The sequence below is a fragment of a genome, unplaced genomic scaffold, assembly GCF_019419815.1.
Source record: "Pyrus x bretschneideri cultivar Hongxiangsu unplaced genomic scaffold, Pyrus_bretschneideri_v1 Contig2, whole genome shotgun sequence".
Taxonomy (NCBI): Eukaryota; Viridiplantae; Streptophyta; class Magnoliopsida; order Rosales; family Rosaceae; genus Pyrus; species Pyrus x bretschneideri.
Window position 1 is genome coordinate 4744447 of NW_025999501.1, and position 17937 is coordinate 4762383.

The following is a 17937-nucleotide window of genomic DNA, read 5'->3' on the forward strand; positions in this document are numbered from 1 at the left end:
AAAATGAAATCCATCAGAATCTTAGAGGAGAGGTTGAATTTGCAATGACAAAAATTTTTCTATAAAAGCATTCAAAGTCCATCAAAATCCATGACTTTCTAAAATCTTTTAAAATAAGTGAACTTTTAAATACACTTGGATCTTTGTAGACTTCATAAATGAATACCACAAGATTTTCATAAACTTTTTAGAGTTATAAAAAAGTTTATTTAATACAGAATGACTTTTATTGATCTCTAAAAGTCTATATTGAATACACTTAAATTTGAAAGTCATCCAAAATCCATCAAACAACAATGCACCCACTGAATCTTTATCAAGTGGTGTTCTTGGTGCGGACTGTGTTTGTTGTTTTGTCATTGTAGTACAAAAATTAGACTGAGTTGTCTTTGTGTATGTAGTCTCGTTTGGGTTAGTTTTGTGTTCTCTGTATAGGCGAGTCATCCTAGTGGCTAAATTATATCAGCTCTTATGTTGAAAGTGGTTACCAAATACTATTTACACATATATGGCATTGAAAGAAAAACACACACACACATATTCATGCGAAGGCTTGTAAGTTGTAACAGTATCGTGATAGAGAACTTGTAGTACTCTTTACTTACGTAAAGCTCTTTCGACCTATCACGTAAAGAGAGAAACAAACATATTATTTACTCTATTTCGTAATGAAAGAAATAAACATATGATCATACACAATGAAGTACGTTCTTTAACTTAAAAAGAACTTGATTATACAGAATCCACCACAATCCACCACAGAGTTCTCTTATTACGTTTCTACATTAACTGAAAATTACAATTTACTATATCATACTAAATTACGCCTGCCACTGGTCTCCTCCATCACATTTATCTGTATTTATATTTGTATGTACAACAAAAAGAAAATAAAAGAGAGAAGAAATTGGAATATATAGCTAGCTGTAGCCAACAAGTCATTGACTTGAAACTTCATCCAAAAGCTTGTACCTTCTGACCTTGTTCCTGAAGACTTGCCTTGTGATCCCAATAGTGCTTGTGTTTTTTATGTTTGATATGCCCTCTGACCTTGTCCTCCTGATCCTCTCAGCCTCCTTTGCCGCATTTGTGATGATCCTCTTTCTGGTAACAACTGGTGCAGATTTTGGAGATGGTGATGGAGATGGAGATATTGCTGATGATTGACGATGAAGATCAAGTGATCTCTGTTTCTTGATGGGCCCGCTTGGTTGCAGCTGCATAGTGCCCCTCAGACACCCACCATATGGATTATTACTGTTTTTTGATGAAATCTTTTTCTTGATGCTGATCTTGGTAATTGGGTGGTCTTGATCTTGGGATTCCCTTTTGCATGAGGATGAAGAATTTGAGGAGTTCGGGGACTTTTCCTTTGTGTCCTCCTTCTGGGTGAGGCACCAATTGCAGATTCTGTAGGACTCAGCATTCGGGTAAAGATTGCTGCAGTACCTGCACATCGGAAATCTAATTACAATTAAACTTCAGTTTGGTTAGATCATAATCCATAAATTAAAGGATCAACTTAAATATGTTCATATAATTAAACAAAAAGGAGAGTGGTTTTGTTAAATTGGTGACCTGTGCTGAGATCTGAATTGGCAAACCTTGCAAAGAAAGAGCTCATAGGAGAAGCCAAAATCCCCACACATGCAGCACTCATGGCTACCTGCTGCTTGCTCTTGGACTTGGACTACTGATGCTGCGTTGTTGTTTCCTTTGCTACTTGTTGTCATATTGTTGTTGCAGAGGAGAGGGAGAGAGGGAGAGATGAATGATGGGGGAGGGATTTTTTTGGGTAGGCCGACGGCCGCACAACAAAAGCCACAAAACGTGTAGTGTTTTATTGGGATTCTTAATTAAATAAAGTAATATATAAAATATGCACATCATTTTCATTTTTGGTACGGCCGTGTGTAGAACGTGACACCTTTATTTATTTTTGGTAATAAAGCAAACAAAAACAATGGTAAAGTTAAATATGAATATGTAAGCACGGTAAACAGAGTGTGGCGAAAGCATTTTCTAACTTATACTATCATAATTTGGTTTGTTTAAAAAAAACTAATAATATCATGATTTCATTAAAATAAAAAAAATTTCGTTGGAGAGAGAATAAAGAATGAGGCTTTACAATTGGTATTGGTGCATAAATTTTTCCAGCTATAAATTCTCTATATTTTTATTTTTCTTCTTTAGATATAAAGGTCCTTTTCTTGTACAAAAATAATGGTGATTTTCCATGATTGAAAAAAGTTTAAAAAATAAATATAAAATTCATGATGGTATATGATACTTTGTCAGAATGTTGAAAAACAATAATGTCATTTATATGTGTGAGTTTAATTTTCATCGATATTTCTCTTTTAATAACTAACTATCTAACTCACTGATAACATTATTGTCCTCAAAAGAGAATTATTTTTACATGAGAAAAGGTTTTACTTCTGACAAGGCTGTCACAAAAGGAGGGGAAAACAAATAATTCCTTTTTCTTGTGTGTGAAATTATCTGTTACTTGCCCTACAGTCATTTTTTATTTGGGATTGCTTTCTAATCTCCTTCTGTTGATTCTGCACTGAAATGGTAAAAGAAAAAGCTTCTGCATGCATCGATTCCATGCGAGGAACGTAGGTTTTCGTAATTCTTTTTCTTTCCTTTTTGTTTCGTCACAAAGAAGAGTTAATAATTATAGATTTTTTGTGGTTCGTCATACATCCTTTTGCGCAATTTACCTATATATTAATTAAATAAATACCAATATTTAATCCACTCAAATTAGGGTTTATTTTAATACATTTTTTTTAACAAATAATATTATCTATACTATAATTATAGATTTTTTGTGGTTCGTCATACATCCTTTTGTGCGATTTACCTATATATTAATTAAATAAATACCAATATTTAATCCACTCAAATTAGGGGTTTTTTTTTTTGATACATTTTTTTTAACAAATAACATTATCTACATTAAGGGTCGGAGGTGAGCTGAGCTTCACAATGATCTAGCAATAATATGGTTTCGCCTTTAGCAAGAATCGAACCTAAGACCTCTCACTTACAAGTGAAGAGGAATACCACTAAACTGTAGTACTAAGTGGCACTCAAATTAAGGTATTTGATTATCAAGTATCTCTTAATTATCTTTGTAATATTTAAAGAAAATCCTTAAAAAACTATTCTTAGAATTTTCATGGACATATCTGTCTTTCTACTATGTTCCCAACTACGGGCTTTCAGGAAGAAAGAAGACACAAAGAGAAAATCTCTCTCGGTATTTTTTTAATAAACGATATTATCTACAAGGAAGGGGTGGACTTAGCCTCTCATGGGCTAGCAATAATGTAGTTGAAATTCGTCTTTGGCACGAATCGAACCTATAAGTTCTCACTTACAAGTGAAGCAGAATACCACTAGACCGTAGTACTAATTGGAAAATCTTTCTCAGTATTAGATAGGAGAGATAAAGCTATGTACTCTTATAGTTCATATATATTTTTTCAGTTTAATCTCTAGGGTTATCATCTCAATCCTAGGACTTGGGAGGCGAAAGTTCAAAGAGACCTCCTTTTACGTAGGCAACTCGAGAATCTGCAAGATTCTGGACTTGCCTGAAGGCTGCTTGGTTCATGTTTGTGTTTCACTATAGAAGCTTGCGGTGTTTGTAGGAACGAGTAGTGATCCAAAATTTTTAGTAAAAAGTTCATGGAGAGTCTCACTTTGAAAGAATCCTCTTAATATTTCTCATCAAAAGATTAATTCTAAGATACTTACAAGTGACAATAGACTAATTGGCTTTATGCAACCGAAGTCAGGGATTTTCTTATATTATTAAAGGTAGAGACTGATTAGCTTCTCGAGGAAATGGGGTTGGAAAATGCAGTTTGAATGATATAAATGGCTAATTTTAATGGATTGTTGGTGGTATTATAATTAGAATATAATGAATTCGATCTGGAAGGCCTGAAACACTCAACAAAGTCCAGCTGCAATGAAACATAGTACAGTTCATATTAGAGTGCTCCTACTCCTAGGATGACTTGGCTGAACGTTAAAATACTATTACTTAACTGTTAAAACCAAATTGCAGAAACCCTAATTTTCAACTTTTAAGATCAACTACACTAAATTTCTTCCCCGCCTAATCCTAATTCACAAAATTCAGTCTAATGGCAAGCCGATTACATGTTAAAATCTCTCTATTTTTTTAACAATCTTTCGCGATTAAGGTAATATACACGAGGGGATGAAACCTAAAGAGAAATGTTCGTAGGGATTAAAATACATAATCGTAAAGATATTTTGTGTACGAGCGCTCAAACAATATAATTTCTTCCTCTTCACTGCCGAAAATAATTGAAAGAAATATTTTATTTGGACTATAAAACTAGCACATTGGGTGTATATATTTGTTGACCTTAAAAACTACCAAACCTACGTGGCGCGTAGGCCGAGTAATTAATAAGCTAACTATGTCTTTCGGTTGTGTGCGGGGCGTGCCAACTCGTCGGCCGAGGAGTAAAATGTGTTGATGTTGCGTTGTACGCGCTGCTAACTTCTTGATCTTGCAACTGCGGTCGAGGAAGGAACACGTCTCGGTCTTCAGGTTCTAGAGCCTGAAGACAACGCTGCTAGTCTTGCAAAGTTCAATATCAAATTCGACTTTCAATGTGCCGAATGTGGTAACCTGTAACACCTCACTTCACCAAGAAGGCTAACGAGATCACCTCTGCCAATAAGGATTTGAAAATCCTTCTCGACTGAGACTTGGATAGATAACGAGCCGCCCTCGATGCAGTGTTGTTTATCCAAACTGAAGGTGCTCCGCAGTCGGCTGATTCTACGGCAACAGTGCTGTTTATCCAAACTGAAGATGTTCGGCGGTTGCCTTCACAGTGCTGTTTATCCAAACTAAAGATGTGTCGGCGGGAAAAAGAAAATAAAAATCTCAAGTTGTTGAGAGGTTTCGCGTAGAGCGAGAGTTTGCGCAGGGCAGTTTGTGTGTTGAATTGGAGAGGCTTAGAATCATGCACCCCCTTCTTATTTATAGCAGCCAATTTCCTCATGGTCGAACCAGAACTATACTCAGATTAGGATTCTTTATCCTAATCTAACCAAGTCTCAGCCAATCCTACCTCCATTAGGACTTTGAACCAAACTCTTTATCCGGCCACATTCACTTCTCAAATCGCAGCATCCTCATCCCATTGAGACTCCTTGTTATGCTAGGATTCGACTTTCCCATCAATCCATCTCATACTAGGACTCGACTGATCCTAACCGAGCGTCCCATAATAATTAGAATTCGCCATGATTCTAGAATCATACTGCCGAGCCAAGAACAACTCCTAACTTGAAGAAGCAAAATCGACTCTTATACCTTTATAAAAACTGAAGTGCCTCGAATCACCTAAACATGTGCATTTATGGGACACAATCACATGTCTCTGGTTCCTGCCATGTGTCAATCCTTTACTTGCTTGTCCCCTAATAATGACATTTAAAACGCGCAGACGCCAAACAATCTCTTCATTAATCCTGCTGTTACACTTAACCACGCTTCCTTGAATCACGAACTGCTAGGTTATTGAATCGTCCCCTCATCATAAAAACTTGCCACCACACATCACCACGTCGCCTCAATCTATGAGTTCTTAGGTCCCTTCATATGGATTCTCTAAATATCTGTGATGATTGCACAACTGTCTAATTGGTCTTACCCTTTCTTTTCAAAAATCAAACGACATCCTTCCAAAACCCCTATAAATGCTCGGATCCCTTCATTGCTTCCTTTACGCTTTCAGAAATCCTGAACCCCTCTTGCCCTTTGCCTTCAAATTCCTAGAAAACCCAAAAACTTTTCGAGTTCTCATCAATGGCTTCCTTCATTTCCAAGCTTTCCGACGAATGCAACAAATACCAGAACTTCATCGATCAAAGCGCCATCAAGACTTTGTGCTTCGAAGGTGATTTGATTGCTTCCCATCAGATTTTGAGGCCACTCTTTAAGAACGTCGTGTCATCGTCCATCACCACCCTCCTCAAGGCTCATTACATGACACCTGTGTTGCAAGGGTTCGATTGGTCGAAGTGGGATCCAACCAAGCCCCAAGAAGCCTGGCCTTCGACCACCGCAGCCTGAGCAGCTTGGGTGGAACGGATGGAAAAAATCTTTGGCCATGAATGGAAGACTCTTGGCATCTATAATGCCATTAAACTCTCGATCGTGAAAAGCGCAATGGACAAAGAACTTCTCATGGCAGTTTTGAGCTTCTGGTGCTCGGCCACTAACATCATGGTCCTTCCCCTTGGCCCTATCGGCCCCATTATCCTCGAAGTCTGAGCTATCCTTAGGACCTCCCCTTCGGGCCTCCCAATTGATGCCGCCCTTTCTGGGTACCCGTCTAATCTCGACCTCAATGCATTATACGACGAACGAGCTATCGAGACGCTGAGCAAAAAAGGCTAAGAACCTTCAACAGAAGAAATTCAGAAGCTACATAAGAATTTCTTCAACTACAACACCCTCATCCTCCATTTTGCTGGCCGAGGGGAAGAAAACCTTCAGAAAAGGGAGCATGAAGCCTTCCTATTTTACTAGTATAACAAATTTATTTGTTATACCAAGTCGAATAAGTGCTTGGTTGAGAATATGCCTGTGGTCGAAGCTCTGGCAAGCGGTCACACCTTAGCCCTCAGTTCGGCTGTCCTTGCCAACCTCATGCGCTGACTGGCCGAGGCGACCATCAACAAAATAGATCCGTACCAAAACGGCCCTCTTTGGGTTTTCCAACTCTGGCTGCAGGTCTATTTTGCCACCCTTCGACCAGAGATCCCCAACTTCCAATCCACTGAAACACTCGGTCTTTAGTTAGCATTTTGACCGGTGCATCCTCACCGGGCCGAAGAAGTTTTCGAATACTTCTTCGGCCTAGAAGATTTCTCTGACGACGAATTTCTAATATGTCATCCTCAAGAGTACCCTTCTTCCATCAAGCTTCCATTATCAGCATGGAGTGAAGCTGAAGATGCCGATCTTCGCCAAAGCTGGGGGTCGTTCGTGTTAACACAAGGTCTTCCCTTCGGCTGCGATGCTCGTCGAGCGAGCTGGGAAGTCTACCACCCTAATTTCACAGCTCAGTAACTCGGTTACCTTCAAGGTTGCCCCGTGCCTCTGCTCACTTCCTGCTCCCTCTTAAGCCGATGATGTTTCTTTGGTTTTTCGGAGAGAAAATGCAAGGAAACAGCACGTGAATTTCAAGAGAGGTGCAAAAATTCCGTCTCCGGCCGAATGTCCCTGAAACCTTAGTACCGACACCTTCGTCGACTGGTGGGAAACATACATTCAAGACTTCTTTCACACACCGGTTGAGGATGCTGTCAAAAAAGTTTTCGGTGACCGCCCAAAGGAAACCCTTACCCCAAAATCCAAAGAGACGACTCAAGGTATTTGTCTGTGTCTATCATTTCACTTTGGTCGTTTGTTCGAACTCTCTTCTGATTTGATTTTAGCTTTTTTAGGCAATCATACGGATGCGGCAGCTGAGGCCGTGGCCAAGAAAAAACTTGCCCTTTCGCGAAAGAAAACAGTGACTGCACTGTTAACCTTTCAGAGCAAAAAGTCTCGCCCAGAGGCCAAAACGGCTGGCGATGCTCCCCGCTCTAAAAAGTACGTCAAGAAATTAGCGAGAAAATAAGAACGGGAGATTCATGTCATCCCCAGCCAAACCACAGGAGCAACCGTTAAGTCTCCTCGCACTCCTGTCATTCAAACCTTGACAGACATGCAACTAAACCTTCCCACTGGCCAAGCACCTGAGGTTCGTCCTGTTCACCAAGTCGTGGTCAAGCCAACCATTGCTCCGATGGTCAAGGAACTTGCAGTTCCAGGGCCGGCCGTTGTTCTAGTCTTGGAGGAAGTGGCTACCTTGGCCGAGAAAAATCTCCCCCCGAATCCAAAAACAAAACCAATGGTTGTTCTGGAGGAAGATGTATGATTATATTTTTCAAATATTATATATATATATATATATGTATATATATTTGTTTTTTAGACTCCGAATGCTAACAACTCTTATTTTAGGACGACGACGGCGAAGAAATCCCGTTAATGAGTCACCCTTGACCAACTAACCCCTTACCACTAATCCATATATGGTTGAGGCGACTAACCAGGTCGACCCTCCTGCAGCCGACCGTGGAAAAAGGTCTCCTATCAAGCCTGAAGGGACGATAGAGACACTAATCCATCCGTAGGATCAAGACCTTGGTATTCATCCTCAAGAAGTTACTTCAGCTTTGTAAGGCCTGATCCTTCTTTCTCGTTACTTTTTCTATAACAAGTCTGAACCGAGAAATATTTTAAATGTCAGGTGCCCAATTATTTCAATTCACCGAAAATTCTATGCGCCGAAAGGTGTTATCTATATTTCCTGGCCACCTTAATGGCTGTCGAATGTAGATAACCTTCATCGGTTGAGTGAATTGAGAAGTAGTCTTAAACACTGGGTTCGTCCATTAAGCTCTATAGGTTCGAGCAATAAACCAGGGGACATGGCCTAAGTCTCCTCTCGGCAGGTCTAAAACAAATTCTCTCTGTTATATTCTTTACGATTTTTCTTCTGCCTAAAATCTTTTTGTGTGCAACCTTCATGGGAAGTCAAGCTCGACGCTCTCCTCTCGAGTACTTCTGGGATGGTTGGACCCTCAACCACCTTGGCCGAATCTGCTATAACTGCGACTGAAACTAGCGCCTTTGTCAAACTACAAGAGCTCATTTCTTTTTCAGCTCTGTAAGTCCTAGAGCGTAAAGCCTCGACTCTATAGGATAGTGTCTGAACATCCTTGCAACTGAAGGTTAATTGAGCAACGAATCCATTGTTCACTTGTCATCAGTCTTGGAGAGAACTCGAGAATATTTTTCTACTTTTCAGAGGGCTCTACGAGCAAAAGATGATATGAAGGCTGCAATGGTTGCTCAAGAAGCAATTTGACCGAAGCTTAAGGAAATAAAAACTCAGAAGAAACTGTTGGCCGATCTCGACTATCAAATTGCAGAACTTCAATGCCAAAAATCGGCCGTTGCTTCTGAACTCAAGAAGAATTTTGAATCAAACAAGGCTAAGTTAACAGAGTTCGCAGCTGACGTGAGGCGGATCGAACAAATGAAACTTGACAAGATGACGCAACAGGCCGAGGTTGCAATGGGTGAAGTAAGATGGCTAGAATTAAAAGCCGCTTTCTAGGCCTTCCTTCCTTCGACCCCTTAGAACTTTGTATATCTATAGGCTGCTTTAATTTCTTGTCACTTGTATCTTTTTCAAAGTTAATGAAAAGCCTTTATCCCCTTATTTCCCAAATGATTAGATAGTATGTCTTTAAAAATTTCCCATTGATTATCAACTTGTGAATTAAACAAGTTCGATCCTCGAGGTGGTATGCCCCCTTACCGAGAACTTTGTGAATCACGAATGGTCATTCCCAATTCGGTGACCATTTACCAAACTTAAGGCCTTTAATCCCCACGGGCGGTACAGTTTGCCAAACCAACTCTCCCTCTCCGAATGTTTTTCGTCTAACTCGTTGATTATAGGCTTGCTTGGAAATCTTCTTCTGTGCCACCAATAAATTATAAGCATCAAGCCAAATTTCTTCCAAGTCTTCTAACTCTTGTCTCATGGCCTGACTGTACTTAGCACTAAACAAACTACTTTGTTCAATCACTCACAACGAGTTTATACTTAGCTCGACCAGTAACATCGCATCGTGTCAGTAAGTTAATGCTACGGGGTCGTCCCTGTTGCCGAGCGGAGCGAAGTCCGATATGCCCATAAAACCTTGTTTAACTTTAAATGTCATATACCAGGCTTCTCTTTTATCGTTTTTTCAAGAATGCTGATCAACACTTTATTGCTTGCTTCGGCTTGTCCATTTGCTTGTGGGTAATACGGCATGGACTGTTCGAGCTGAATTTTTAAACTTGTCATGTACTATTTGAACCTGTCGGACATAAAGATTGTACCATTGTCCATTATGATTGTTTCTGGTACACCGAATCTGGTCACGATGTTTTCTTCTATAAAATTGAAAACTTCCTTTGATGTCAATTGGGCGTATGATTTTGCTTCGACCCACTTAGTGAAGTAGTCAGTTGCCACAAGTATCCATGCATGTTTTGCTACTCCAGAAGACGATGTAATTTTGCAAATTACATCCATGGACCATCATCTGAATGGCTAGGGTTTGGTAACGGAGTGAATTACTTCAGCCGGGACTCTTTGTATAGGCCCATGAATTTGACGTTGTACACATCTTCGTGCGTACTCGATACAATCTTTCAATATACTTGGCCAGAAATATCCGTGTCGACGAAGCAACCATTGCATCTTGCGTCTAGATTGATGGGCTCCTGCAGGTTGAGGCATAGTAACAATAAATCATCATCACCTTTGCAATACAACTCATTTTGGTATGTTACATAGTTTGTAGGGTGAACCCTTGTTTTACGGTCGTGTTTGCCATTGTGATTGTCAAGATACTGTATAACTGACTTTCTCCAGTCATCTGGTATTGCCTCAATTGCACAAACCTCTATAGGGTCAATCCGTTCCAACAACAAAGGTAAGGACATGACTTGTGTACGGATCATGCAATCACATTAGAGAACTTACTGATTAACCAAGGCCGGGTGTGCTCATCGTGACATAGGTATTTCTCGGCCTAGTTTGCCCCCTAGGATTTATGCTCCGGAGGCTATTTGAGCTAATTCGTCTGCGTCAGTGTTTCAAACTCATGAAATGTGTTTGAAGGTAACGTCATCGAAAGACTTGGCCAAATAGGTGGCAACTATGTGATAGGGTGCCATAGTGCAACTCATGTAACGAAAAAGTCCTATTAAGTTAGTTAACAAGTTTGGAATCACCGAGAATAAGGACACGAGTTGCCTGTAAATCGTGTAGGACACCAAAGTCGATGATAAGGGCTTCGTATTCGACTTGATTATTCGTACAATCGAAATCGAGCTTGAGAGAAAAGTCCCAACGGTTGTGATTTGGGGATTGGATAACGATCCCAATGCCAGCCGAGACTGAAGTACTAGAGCCATCAAAGTACATCGTCCAGTAATTATCACGTGTTTCCACCATGCTGATTTCAACGTCGTTGCCCCCAAAACTGTATGGTGAGGGATGTTGGGCCAAGAAATTGGCTAACACTTGGCCTTTGACAGCTTTATGGGGCACATATTGCAAACTAAATTCAAACAGTGCCATTGTCCACTTTTGAATTCAGCCTTTTACTATCGGCCGAGTGAGCATGTAACGAATAACATCGGTCTAGGCGATGACCTAAGTTACCGACAAGAGCATGCAATGCTTGAGTTTTGATGTAGCGAAAAATACGGCTAGGCAAAGCTTCTCGATGGCGGAATAATTAATCTTCGGTGGGTTGAGATTTCGGCTAAGATAAAAAATGGCATGTTCCCGCCCAGCTTCATTGTCTTGTGCAAGAAGGCATCCGATGGATTCTTCGGCTACTGAGATGTTCAGCTTGAGAGGTCTGCCACGTCGTGGTGGGACCATGACAAGTGGAGTCATGAGGGAGACCTTGATTTGTGTAAACACTTCTTGGTGTTTTGCACGTCATTCGAAGAGGTTAGAATCCTTAAGTTTCAAAAGCGTGGAGAAGGCTTTCATTTTTCCCGCCGAATTGGCAATGAATCGACGAAGAAAGTTAATCTTGCCGAGCAACGACTGTAGTTGTTTTTTAGTCATCGGGGATAGAGCATTGATTACTACATGAGCCTTATTTTCATCTACCTCAATACCATGATGGTGTAAAAGGAATCCTAAAAAATTTCCAACTGATACGCGAAAAGCACATTTGGCGAGATTCATTTTAAGGTTGTGTTGGTGCATACATAGGAAAGCCTAATAGAGATCATCTAAATGTGTCTGCCGACATTGTGATTTGATTACAACATCGTCAATGTAGACTTCAACGGTGGTACCAATCAAATAATGGAAAATAGTATTCATGGCTCGTTGGTATGTGGTACCGGCATTCTTGAGGCCAAATGGCATGAGGACCCATTCGTATGTGCCGAGTGCTCCCGGGCAACGAAAAGCGATCTTATGGACATCAGCCTTGGCAATGAAAATCTGGTTATAACCAGCATGTCTATCCATAAAGGATAAGATCTCGTGGTTTGCTGCCGCATCGATTAACAAATCTGAAATTGGCATTGGATATTCATTTTTAGGAGTTGCCAGTTCAAATTTCTAAAATCAATGCAGATACGTAAAGCACAATTTTTATTTAAAACCGAGACAATGTTTGTCAACCATTCGACGTATCGAGCTGTCTGAATAAACCCAGCTTTTAAAAGTCAAATGAGTTCGTCTTTTATGCGAAGTTGTACTTCGGTTGAGAAACATCGAGGTGGTTGACGAAATGGTTTACACCCAGGTTTGATACGTAATTCATGTTCGACTAGTGTTCAATCTAAACCAGGCATCTCATGGTAGCTCCAAGCAAAATAATCTTTAAATTTTCTGAGCAAATTACAAAGCTCTGTTTTTACATGTTGGGGTAACAATGCACTAACGAGCAAAGGCTGTGGGTCTTCAGTTGTTCCAACATTTATTTCATCTAAAAGATCTTTGACTTGAGGTTGATTATCCTTGAGCTCGGCTGGTGCAGCCTGAACTTTGTCTAAGCCTGAACTTTGTCTAGTGAGAGTACTGGGCCGTTGTCTCATTTGGTCAAAAATTCGACTAAGTTTAAGCCCGAATTTGGTTGCTTGGAAATAGCATACCAATGGGCCAGCAGTCGTTCCATGGTAGATGAAACTGCGGCTCGGCGTCTGTCCTGGTTGTCTTCAGACATCAGTGTCTGCAATCAGATCGGTCAACCCAAGTCTCGCCAAATCCTGATGGATAGTATTGACGCCTACCTCGATTGATTTCTGTACCAAAATTCAAGTCGGCCATCATTCTTCATTCAAACCTTGTAGGGTAATATAGCCGACGTAATACCATGCCTGAATCATATTGGCTTCAAACGGTTAATTTTCGACTGGATGAACCATAACTGATTTGCCGTCCCAAAAGATAAGAACCTGATATAATGAAAAGGGAATGCAATGTGTTTGATGAAACACTTACCTCTAAATGCATTATACTCGGTCTTGGAATCGACAATAAAGAATGCGGTCATGTGATTGTGACCTACAACGTTTACCTCTAAAGGAATCACTTATTTGGTATGGGACTTATCGCCGACAAAGCTGTCATGGTTATTCCTGATAGAATGAGTTCGTCGTTAGATCGTCGTAGTGCCTTCATGATGGATACCGGCATGATATTGACCGTAGCCCCACAATCAACGAAGATTTTGGAGATTGGATAACCTTCAATATGAGTCGTGACATACAACGGCTTCAAATGTTGAAGATTAACAAAGAAGAGCAGGGAAACAGTACGGCCAGAACTGCTTTAAGTTTATCATCTTTACTGGCTTTCCCATCTTTCTCGGTAGTAATGAAATCGACTTGTGTTGCTTCCTCGGCAACCACGTCCCCATCCAAGAAATTTGGCTGGTGTGTGGTTGGTTGAAATTCAGCAGGTAAGACATGGACCATGTTGATTTCCATATTTTCGAGGACTTAAGGGCCCATAGGGTCTTGGTCGCCGTCCTTCGAGTTATCGAGTGTGGTATCATGCTTTGGAGTATCTTCAACCTAATCATCTTTCACCTCATGAGGTACTTGCTCTCGTGGTATGTCGACTGAACTTGTTTCATTCTGGTTGTCGTCCTCAAGCTTGTTCGTTGTTGAAGTTTGATTTTGTCCCTGCAGTGCTTTACAGGCTCATTTTTCATAGGCGATTAGGGCGTCCCTTATGTCTAAGTAGGCATCCAAACGCGCCATATGATCATTCTCATTGGTCGTAAGGCCGAAGAGAGATACAACTGAAAAGACTTTGAAATGATGTAGTAAATACTAAAGGTCTTCAAAAGAAAAAGGGAGTTCGGGGGTGACTATGTCTGTGTACGGGTCGACCTCGAAACCGAGGACCCAAGCTTCACGTATGTGCTGGAACCTGGCCTTCATTGCTGGATCAATGGTTTTTTAGATAATCTGTTCAGCATCAGGTTAAGTTAGAGCCAGGTCAAGAGCTTCTTAACACACTTTGGGTAGGCCGTACAGGTCATTGGTAGAATATTTTTTGTGAAATTCTTGCATGTACTCCAGGGATTCTCTGAGAAATGCAGGGTATAGATTCCCATCGGACTCTTATTAACGGTTCTTGCGAGGGTAGTGATGAAGCTTACTTTCGGCTTCTTTTTTGAAATGCTCCAAACGGGCTTTCATCTCCCCAGGCTGAAGAAGGAGTTTGATGTGCTTCTAGGATTCTTCAATGGTGGTTTCAAAGTCGCGATCAATTACCTTTTTCCCTTGAAGTAATTCGGCCATGATTACGGGGGGTTGTCAGCCTCACCATTTCGGCTTCTTTCGGCTGCCATTTGGTAGTCGAAGTAGCATATGTTACCTATCGTTGAGCCATGCAGTCTATCCATTGGCGTCGACATTTCTGAGATTTGGATAATGCAATATACATGCCGGTAGGAGAATTGTAACTTTACCAACGTTGGTCTCATGGCTCAAATGGCTTGAATGTTTTTTTATTCGTCGATGAACTCGAGCTGCTGAAGTTATGCGAGTAATAATCCTCATTATAAAACGGCACGTCGAAATCAAGACATCGTCTGGCTGAAGTTGGGTTGTACGTTCGTATTTGAGGACCGAGCCTATCGAACACCTTTTAGCCCTGGCCTGTGCCGAGTACCTTTGGAAATGTTGTCGCGGTCGTGGATGGTTGCCATGGTGTTGGAACCTGAGCTGGTTTCTCCTTTGGTTCAGTTAGAACGATGCGTGTTTTACAATGGTTGTACAAAACCATTGGTCCATCAGTTTATTCTGCATTAGAGTTTGACATAGATTCAACTAGGCCAGTCCCGACAACTCTGTAGGTGGTTCATTTGAAAATAGATCAAGCTTGAGTCGCGGCCGAGACTTCTTCTTTGGGGCTTGTTGTATTGGAACGAACTTGGCCTTCTCATTCCCTTTGTTCTTGGGCAAATGAGCATCTACCATGCCAACTGTCGCTAAAGGGAAGGGATCAACATCGACAGTCATCTGTTTTTCAATAAATTTTAACTTGCCTTTATCAATCCAGCTTTGAATAGCATCAAGGAACACGACGCAGTTGTTTGTGATATGCTTATTCGAGTTGTGGTGCTTACAATACGTTTTGCCTTTCAGCTATTCGACCTTTAGAATGTTATGTCCTGGCTGAATTTTGATGGTCTTTTCTAGTAACAATCGGTCGAAAATTGCATCGGCCTTGGTGATATCAAGGGTGTAAACTTTTGATATTTTCATTGTCTCTTCAGAGGCCGAGCGTGTTTTGGCCTCCTTGGAATTAATTTGAGCCAAAGCCTTGCATACGTACAGTTTATCTATCACTATCTCAGCCACGTCCATACTGGCGTATCAGGAATCCTCACCTTCTGCTGATGCATATCTAACCGTGGGATTCATATAAATCGTTCCCCAGGATAAAGACTTCGAGATCTTTACTTCTTGGAGCAAATAATCATATTGTTCGACGTGTTGGGCCAGTTCGTACATATCTCAGAAGTTTGCCCCCAAGAATTTCTTTTTATATTCCATATCCAGGTTATTCAAAGCGATTCTGACGAATTCAAATTCAGAAAGAGGTACTCAGCACCAATTTCTGGCTGACTTAAACCTCGTTAAGTATTCCATTGGCAACTCGTCAGATGTTCGAGCTATCCTAGCCAATGACGAAACTGACATTTCCATCCCCGGTCGATAAAATTGTTCATGAAAATTTTCAACCAGTTTATCCTAACTTTGTATGGAATTAGACAGGAGGTTGATGTACCAAGTGAATGCCGAACCTGTTAGCGAGAAGTTGAATAAATGCAATTTATGGAAGTTACTATTAACATCTTCGCATTATACAGTGAAACAAGCCACATGTTCTAACGAGGACAGGGACGATTCGCCAGCAAAAAGTCTAAAGTCTGGGATTTTGAAACCTTTAGGATATTCGAACTTCTCTACATAAGCTGGGTATGGATGGATGAACTTTGGGAACTTTAGCCCCTTTCAAGGCCGAATCGATCATTCTTTAGACCTCAATCACATCGACGGATGCTGTTTCTTCTTTCTGATCGGATCCGTCTGATCTACTGCTTGATCCTCCTCTTTTTTCCAAATCGATCATTTTGAGCCGAGCAAATCCTGTTTCGGCATGTAGCGTTGATACCGAATTACCCTTAGGTGGAAGTTGTCGGGAACGATCAGTGGATTCGCCATCGTAAACTTTACTAACCAACAGTTCGAGCATTTTGTTATGTGCCTCAACATTACTGCGTATTACTTCAAGTATGCTTCTTACTTCTCGACTGAAAATCTAAGATTGCTTTTCGAGTCTTCTCCAAAAAAAAGATCTAGTCGACGGATCAGAACCTTCACCACCATCCTCATAGTAATCTTCGATTATTCCTTCGACAAAAATTGCTTTTGTCACTCTGGTGGTGATCTTCGCATCACGAGCCTGTCCGTTGAGACTAACTTCATTTTCTCGGCGTGTCACACTCGTGGCTTCAGGTGTGATGGCAGCATGAGGATTCTGTGCTTGTGACAGGCCATCATGATTTGGATTTTAGACCATAGATGGAAGGTTAGTCGCTAATTTACCCATCCCTATTTTCTTATTTACTGATCGTGTCTCAATGGTCATGAACTTCGTAGCTTCAGCAATAGGTCCTAATGGGTATGCCAAAATGTTGACCTTAAAACCTACCAAGCCTACATGGCACGCAAGCTGAGTAATTAATAAGCTAACTATGTCATTTAGTTGTGTGCGGGGCATGCCAACTCATTAGCTCAGCCGAGGAGTAAAATGTGTTGATGTTGCGTTGTGCGTGCTGCTGACTTCTTGATTTTGCGATTGCAACCGAGGAAGGAACATGTCTTGATCTTCGGGTTCTAGAGCCTGAAGACAAGGCTGCTAATCTTGCGAAGTACAATATCAAATTCGGCTTTCAATGTGCCGCATGTAGTAACCCGTAACACCTCACTTCGTTGAGAAGGCTAATGAGATGACCTCTGCCAATAAGGATTCGAAAATCCTTCTCGACCGAGACTTGGATAGATAACCAGTCCACCTCGACGTAGTTCTGTTTATCCAAACTAAAGGTGCTCCGCAGTCGGCTAATTCTACAGCAATAGTGTTGTTTATCCAAACTGAAGATGTTTGCCGGTTGCCTTCACAGTGTTGTTTATCCAAACTAAAGATGTGTCGGCAGGAAAAAGAAAATAAAAATCTCAAGGTTGTTGAGAGGTTTTGCGTAGAGCGAGAGTTTGCGCAGGACAGTTTGTGTGTTGAATTGGAGAGGCTTAGAATGATGCACCCCCTTCTTATTTATAGCAACCAATCTCGTCATGGCTGAACCAGAACTATATTCGGATTAGGATTCTTTATCCTACTCTAACCAAGTCTCGGCCAATCTTCCTCCATTAGAACTTTGAACCAAACTCTTTATCTGGCCACATTCACTTCTCAAATCTCATTATCCTCATCCCATTAAGACTCCTTGTTATGCTACGATTCGACTTTCCCATCAATCCGTCTCATACTAAGACTCGGCCGATCCTAACCGAGTTGCCCATAATAACTAGAATTCGCGATGATTCTAGAATCATACTGTCGGGCCGAGAACAACTTCTAACTCGGCCCACACCAATATTTTGGGCCCAAACAATATTATACATAAGTTGAATTATATGACCACGTGCTTCGGCTAATGGCAGAACATAAACCCTTGATGGACAATGCAAATGGG

General features: G+C 40.9%; 1 protein-coding gene across 4 annotated transcripts; it reads right to left on the reverse strand.

Moving 5' to 3' along the window:
- Nucleotides 1–692: 692 nt before the first annotated feature.
- LOC103962687 lies at nt 693–1805 on the reverse strand. 4 transcript variants are annotated; one of them, XM_009375446.3, is made up of 2 exons: nt 1605–1805; nt 693–1449 (listed from the first exon to the last, which is right to left on the reverse strand). In XM_009375446.3, the coding sequence occupies exons 1-2, from the start codon at nt 1658–1660 to the stop codon at nt 939–941; spliced, it is 567 nt and encodes a 188-aa protein (XP_009373721.1). In that variant the 5' UTR covers nt 1661–1805; the 3' UTR covers nt 693–938. The 4 variants fall into 4 exon arrangements, with proteins under 4 accessions (XP_009373721.1, XP_048439017.1, XP_009373713.1 ...); XM_048583060.1 differs by having other exon boundaries at nt 693–1464; XM_009375438.3 differs by having other exon boundaries at nt 1579–1805.
- Nucleotides 1806–17937: the final 16132 nt, after the last annotated feature.

Excerpts from the sequence above, each read along its gene's own strand:
- LOC103962687 (XM_048583059.1), bottom strand. The coding sequence starts at position 1,733 with ATGACAACAAGTAGCAAAGGAAACAACAACGCAGCATCAGTAGTCCAA. Across the intron at positions 1,465-1,578 it reads CAATTCAGATCTCAGCACAG|ATTTCCGATGTGCAGGTACT; the intron begins GTCACCAATTTA and ends AATTGTAATTAG.